We start from the raw sequence: 7,441 nt of genomic DNA on the forward strand, positions 1-7,441 counted from the left end.
TATATGTATATCTACAACACAGTCATCTGAGATGCATCCCACTACTGGTAGTTAGGTTCCGTCGCTGTACGGCCGAACGGACGGAGTGTACGGTACGAGCAGTGTTTAGTAACGAATACTAAAGTACTATATATATATATATATATGTATTATAAGTGAAGTGTAACTGTTCTCTAGTTAATACAACAGTTATACACTTCTCGACCATTACTGCCACACAAATAGATAAATCCAAACAAAGAAACCGTTTTCTAAATTATGTGCAGTTTCAAAATGTTATTTGGCACATAATATTGTTTGAAGTACTTTTATTATAATGATATTGCACTGAGTTATTCACAATGAAGTAATAAAATAAATATTATCTTTGATATATTAATAATATGCATATCAAGTTACATTGGATGTATTGCAACTTTCATAAATTAAATTCTGTAATAATAATAATATAGCAGAAATCAACCTTCAAATTCAGATTTAAAAGCTGATAAAATGTAAAAGTGTATATTTTAATTTATATAATACTTAATTATTATTGAATCCGCTGAATGTTTAAAATTTTAGACATTTTTGATCACATATAATGATAATTAACAGGTTTCGATAAGTACAAAGGAGGTTTGGATACTGTGCACGATCTCACTGGGACGGAGAGTATATATACTTGTTGGAGAGGGATCGAGATTATGTTTCACGTCTCCACGTTACTCCCTTACGAAGAAAACGACGCTCAACAGGTATAACGAAAGTATCGTTTGAAATATGTTTCCTTTCTTCGTTTTAAATGACTGGTTATAATGTGTTATACTGCTGAAATATTTTTCTGCACCCATTTTACACTAATGAGATAAAAACAAAAATGACATCGCCAACGTAAAACAGACATTCCGCCTACACCGGACTCAAAATTACCAGCAACTAATTGTTGCATAACATACTGCATTTATGACAGTGATGTGATTTTTATGTTAAACACATCCCATTAACATTAAAATTAAAATCCCGTCATCCAACACTAGACTATCACATCTGTTGTTTAACAGCTGCTACTGGTAGCCTAGTACACGTAAAATATCTGTACACTGGAACTTTTTGTGTGTATAAATTTCTTATCAACACTGAACTGTCAAATATTCCATATCACAGCCGTTGTTATTCCAGCTGAGCGTTACAACGCTCATACATTTTCTGTTAAAGATAGCATGGCAATACTGAATTGTCAAAATTTCCATCGAAGAGTTACTGTTACACCAAACAGTAAATAAAACAATTTATATAATTTCTATGTTAAAGATACTCTCCTGGTATTGGATATAATATATGTTATCCAAAAATCAGCTGTTGCTTCACCAGCTTTTTATATAAATATTGGTATGGGTTACTTGTAATATTACCTGTCGAATAAATCCTATTTTTTTAATGTTGAAGATCTATGTTCACATCGCATTATTAAACTTTTTGTCCAGCAGATGCTTTTACACCATTTGATTTAAAAACTCCATACACTCCAAGAACCCATGGCATTTAGCAAAGAATAATATGCTGTAATATGTCAACTGCATTACATCTACCATACTTAGTGCCGACCAGGGCTCATCAGGCAGGTTGGGATACGAAAAACATAGTAGTGGTCTAGACGATATATATATAATCAATTTTCTTGACCAACAACTATTATGGCGTGAACCAGATTAAGCAAATGAATTGCAATTATTAACAATTCTATTTACGTCATTTATGAGTTAAACTTTTAGAATAAACATTATTGACACAATAGCGTTTCAATGTTAAAAATACCCTGTTAGCACCTGTCCATCAACTATCTTATTCAACACCTGATCCCACACATAATGTCATATAAAATCACATTTTTACATATTCTACATAAAACACCGCTCTACTGTCAAATGTCCAATCCGACTCTTATGCTTGTACATCATCTCATGCATAAAACTTTGATACAGTTTTGTATTACAGTTACCTTATCATCACTGGACAATAAAACAAGTTTTGCCAACGTTTACTGCCATACAACCTGGTGCACTGAAATCTTTGTATTTACAGCTTTGGAATTGATGATGTAAACGTACTGGTGATACAAACAATAAGTAACTACAAATAAATGGTTTGTGTATTATTAGTACAATACATTATTAAAGAAAATGAAAAACGAATAAGATACACAATTCACAAGTATTTACTTTAAATAGAGTAGTACACCTTGTTTTTTCATGTAACAGTAAGGTTTTCAAAGGTTGATTGCGAAATACTATACCAAATGTCCTGTAATACTGTCCCAAACTTAGCTAAGTTGTTAATTTGCTATTTGACATTCTCAGTATACATATAAACCCATACACACTTAATAATATTCCTTACATGGCTTCGTACATAAATGTCCTGTAATACTGTCCCAAACTTAGCTAAGTTGTTAATTTGCTATTTGACATTCTCAGTATACATATAAACCCATACACACTTAATAATATTCCTTACATGGCTTCGTACATGCCCAACCATGATTGCGAGTGTTTAATCAGCCTCTTTTTTATGTCCAGTTATCGTTTCACCTTATTTTATGCACGTGTCCATGCTTAACAGGTTAGTTATATGTATATCTACAACACAGTCGTCTGAGATGCATCCCATACTGGTATTGGTCCCCCAGTATGCTTTACTGTAGATGTTGTTTGTTGACCATGTTATCAATCTCCTCTATGCTATCGAACAAACAATCCTTATTATTGTCAGACAATTTGAATTTGGATTCACCTTTAAAGAAAAACCTCGACAGCTTGTTTTTCATTCATATTTTGAAGTCTGATGCCTAATTATGCATTTTGATTTGGCTATCTCTCACTAACCCCTCCCCCAGTGGCACAGCTGTTTGTCTGCGGACTTACAACGCAAGAAACCTGGTTTCGATACCAGTAGTGGGCAGAGCACAGAGAGCCCATTGTGTTGCTTAACTTCAAACACACACAAAAAAATCTCTTCCTAGCGAGTGTTTTAGCAACTCTACATCCACAAAAAGGTCACTTTGTGTTAAATGTATCGTCTAGTTCTGGAGGTATCATTCACATCTGTACTTACACTTTACTGGATTGTCGTATATCACACAAAAAGGTACTTAACATCACTTTTGGAGAATTTTGACTTTCTACCATGACCACTTATAGTGTTAACAACACTGATTTCACCTACCCTTTTCAGAGTTTCCAAAACGAGACATTTCGCCTCAATCTGTCTCACATATTAGCCTTCAGTAGCCAAACTTTTATTTATCACTTCTGTCTTGTGGCATAAGTGAGCCGTAAGTGCATTCACCACACTAATGCTGGGCAAAGTATAACTGCCAACATGTTTATAGGCATTATGCTCATATGACACTGTCCGATTGGTTTAGTGACAGTCCCTTAGAATAATCTAATAATATATAACTATATTCTGGTGTATTACTTTTTATACAGTATAGGGGAAGCATTACTATAATATTATAATTTTAATCCAATTACATTTATAGTTTCCATACTTATTTCCAACACTTTATAGTGCTATGATTTCTGTGCCTTAAGCCTATTAACACGCCATATAATACCAGCTGTTATCCCAGCTAGTGTCCACCGGTGAGTTAGCGGTAGCTTTACTGACGTACAATAATAAAATCCGGGGTTCGATTTCCGCGGTGGACAGAGCGCAGATAGCCCATTGTGTAACTTTGCAATAAAACAAACGAACAATACTCCAGCTAGTACATGAAAACACTGATACGATTTCAGTTTTGAAATACGCGGTGAACATTCGCCAATGACATTTTATACAACTGCTGCTACACCAACCGACAAAACTAACCTAACAAGGTGATCATACAACAGCTGCTGCTACATTAGCAGACAAAACTAACCTAACAAGTTGATCATGCAACAGCTGCTGCTACATTGGCCGACAAACTAACCTAACAAGTTGATCATGCAACAGCTGCTGCTACATTGGCCGACAAACTAACCTAACAAGTTGATCATGCAACAGCTGCTGCTACATTGGCCGACAAAACTAACCTAACAAGTTGTCATGCAACAACTGTTGCTACATCAACCGCCAAAACTAACCTAACAAGTTGATCATGCAACAGCTGCTGGTACATCAACCGACAAAACTAACCTAACAAGGTTATCATGCAACAACTGTTGCTACATCAACTGACAAAACTAACCTAACAAGTTTATCATGCTACAACTGCTGCAATATAAACTGACAAAATTAACCTAAAAAGTTAATCATGCAACAGCTGCTGGTACATCAACCGACAAAACTAACCTAACAGGTTTATCATGCAACAACTGCTGCTAAATCAGCTGACAAAACTAACCAAACAAGTATATTCTGCAACTGCTGATACAACAACTGATTCGTTCAAAATATTGATACAGTTTGTGTTCAAGGATATCCCGTGAACATACTACTACAGAATCCCCCATTTAACAATTCCTGCTATATCACTTGTTACATAAAAGATCAATGCTGTTTCTGTGTTTATGGGCGCCTGTTAACACTGGACTATCAGTTAATTCATTCAGCCCCTGCTGCAATGCTACTGAAGAGAAATCAGAATGTTACTGATATCTAAATACATTATAACAAAGTCTTATTCTGAAATTTTAATATTTAACATGTGTGATGAATGTTACTCATCTAATGCTATACTAAATTAAGGTTTAAAGCTTTAAATTTGTTTATAGCTTTATCCTAAGGTTTTATTTCTATAAATTGCCGAATGTTTTCCCTTTACTGGATGTTTTAAAAGTATTTTAATGTTTTATAAAAAGTGAATGGACATTTAAAATCTTTACAGCTTCAGAAGAAACGCCATATTGGAAACGATATAGTCTGTGTGGTGTTCCTAGAAGCAGACAGTACGGTGTTTTCCCCTGCTTGCATTAAGTCACATTTCCTACACACCTTCCTCGTCGTCAAGACAAGTCCAACCCACCGCACATTTCCTACAGTGTATGAGGTATGTGAAGAGCTAAAGTAATGTTAACTCATACAAATAACCAACCAACCAAACTATCAGAGTGGCATATATATAACTCAGGGAGAAACTCGGACGATGTATATATATATATATATTCCTTTTAAATGTATGTTGAAAAAGCAGACTGGTTCCAGTAGAAAGGAGCACTTTTCTAAACTGACAATGTAACATCCTGTAATTTTTTCTTGAACGTTGGTAGATCTTTACAAAGTGTCAGACCTCTGATGTAGCTGTCATGTTAAAGCATTCACTGCAAAGAGGGAATTATAACAAGCTGTAATATTAGGACAAGTAAATTCTAGATGTCTACATGTCTGTGTTATCAAAACAGTCTGCCTTGACAAGAATTCTTAACGCTGGTATAGAAATACTAACAATACACTTTACAAGGAAGTTCTAGACGCAGGCATAGCATTTAAATCAAGGCACTCAGCGTTAAAAAGAAATTCTTAATGTTAGAACAACAATAGTTTCAAGAAATCTGCACACAAAAATGTTTTAAACGGATACATACCATTAATATCAAAATACTCTGTTTTAAAAAACGTGCTAGACGTATACATAGCATTATTATCAAAACCATTTGTCTTATAAAAGAGTTCTAGACCTAGACATAGAGGTAATACCAAAGTAGCTACTGAAACGAGTAGCTTTTACATAAGCATAATAGCATAAAAATACATACAATAACTATAAATCTGAAGTAGTGCTCATAATAGCAAACATTGGATAACACACACGAAACTACTGACTGTTTCTTAAACATAATTTCTCTGAATATTTCTTTGCACTGTATTTGTTTATGAGGTCTCTTCCCGAGTGAATTTTTTAACCCACCATCAACATGAAAAAAATTATTTGAACTCTATATACAAGAACGATCATAATTGTTCTATAGCTTCAAAAGATGCTTTTTAAAGCTTGAAGATGAGGGTTTTTCAACCCTGGCGAAAATATTATAATAGAGTTAAACTTGGTCAATAGCGAAGGAATCGCCGCTAACATAACATGTAATCCTCTTTAATAATAATTTGATACTGTGAGAACAATACGTTGAACTGCTTTTTGTGTCTTGGAAACAAACATCTTGAAGAATATTGGACGAGAGATATAGTTTAAAAACGTTTATCTTCTTTTTCCAGGCTACATTTCTACCCATTAACACAATACCATATACTCATATATAACAATCGTCGAAGCGTTTAAGAGGAGAATTACAATTTGACAAGTTTCGTGAGTTAAATACACAACATTTTATTATTTGTTTTCACAAAAATATATATTTTAACTCGAACGAAGATATCAATGTTTTAATTGCATTTTCAGCAATAGCTCATTCTCATTTTGTTATAAGGGAAAGATGGAGTAAAGTATACCAGACTTCTGAGTTGAATCACTGTTACAAGGGAGAGATGGAGTAAAGTATACCAGACTTCTGAGTTGAATCACTGTTATAAGGGAGAGATGGAGTAAAGTATACCAGACTTCTGAGTTGAATCACTGTTATAAGGGAGAGATGGAGTAAAGTATACCAGACTTCTGAGTTGAATCACTGTTCGTAAAGTGCATGCAACTATTAGAAGTTATATAAAAATTATATTTTACTACATACTCTCCTCGTCTAGACTTTTAGTAACAAAAATAATTAAATATCAATTTACTATGTATCACTAGTTTTAAAAGGACTTTTTTTTAGTTGTTCGAGTCTGTTGCTTATTTTTCTGTCAGGTGTCTGTGGTTTCTCGAGATGAAGTTGGATCTTATAAGCCTTACCTCAGGAACAGATCAGTATTTGATAAGGTAAATGAAAACGATTCTTTATATCTCGCATTTTAACAAACAATATATCAAACGTAGAAATAACACCTATTTCCAATATCTATATATATAATACTTATTATTAATGTATGCCTCTCTAGTATAAGTAAACAAGAACCAACTTAAAAAACAGTTCTAGAATCATACACCAAATTAATAATCGCAATTCCATATCAATTAGACAAATTTCCAAAGTTAAGGTTCCTATTTACAGTTAGAATTTTGGTTAGAAAGGTTTACACAATGACTGTTCCTAGTTTTATCTTGCATTAATTAGACATTTCTGAACGTTTAGTGTTCCTAGTTTTATCGAGCTTTGGTTTTGGTGGTTATGGTGCTCGACTCGCAATCTGTGGGTCACGGGGTTAGAAACCCTTACAAAACGTATTCGTTCTTTCAGCCGTGGATCGTCAAAATATGACAGCCAGTTCCACTGGTCTACGGTAAAAGGTAACTGAAGAAGACGATGGGTAGTGTTGATTAGCTGCCCTTCCTCTAGTCTATCACTTCAAAATTAGAGACGCTAGCGCAAATAGTCGTCAAGTAGCTTTGCGCAAAATTCAACAAACAAATCCATCAGGCTTTGTG

At 34.1% G+C, this 7,441-nt stretch overlaps 1 protein-coding gene across 1 annotated transcript in view; it reads left to right on the forward strand.

Moving 5' to 3' along the window:
- LOC106478167 overlaps positions 1-7,441 on the forward strand; it is a 77,809-nt gene that overhangs the window by 29,649 nt on the left and 40,719 nt on the right. Inside the window, exons 5-7 of the mRNA XM_022381732.1 lie at positions 598-737; positions 4,853-5,014; positions 6,764-6,835. Coding sequence (XP_022237440.1) covers positions 598-737; positions 4,853-5,014; positions 6,764-6,835 — 374 coding nt within the window. The remainder of the gene's footprint in view (positions 1-597; positions 738-4,852; positions 5,015-6,763; positions 6,836-7,441) is intronic.

Source organism: Limulus polyphemus, unplaced genomic scaffold (assembly GCF_000517525.1).
Source record: "Limulus polyphemus unplaced genomic scaffold, Limulus_polyphemus-2.1.2 Scaffold9, whole genome shotgun sequence".
Lineage (NCBI taxonomy): Eukaryota > Metazoa > Arthropoda > Merostomata > Xiphosura > Limulidae > Limulus > Limulus polyphemus.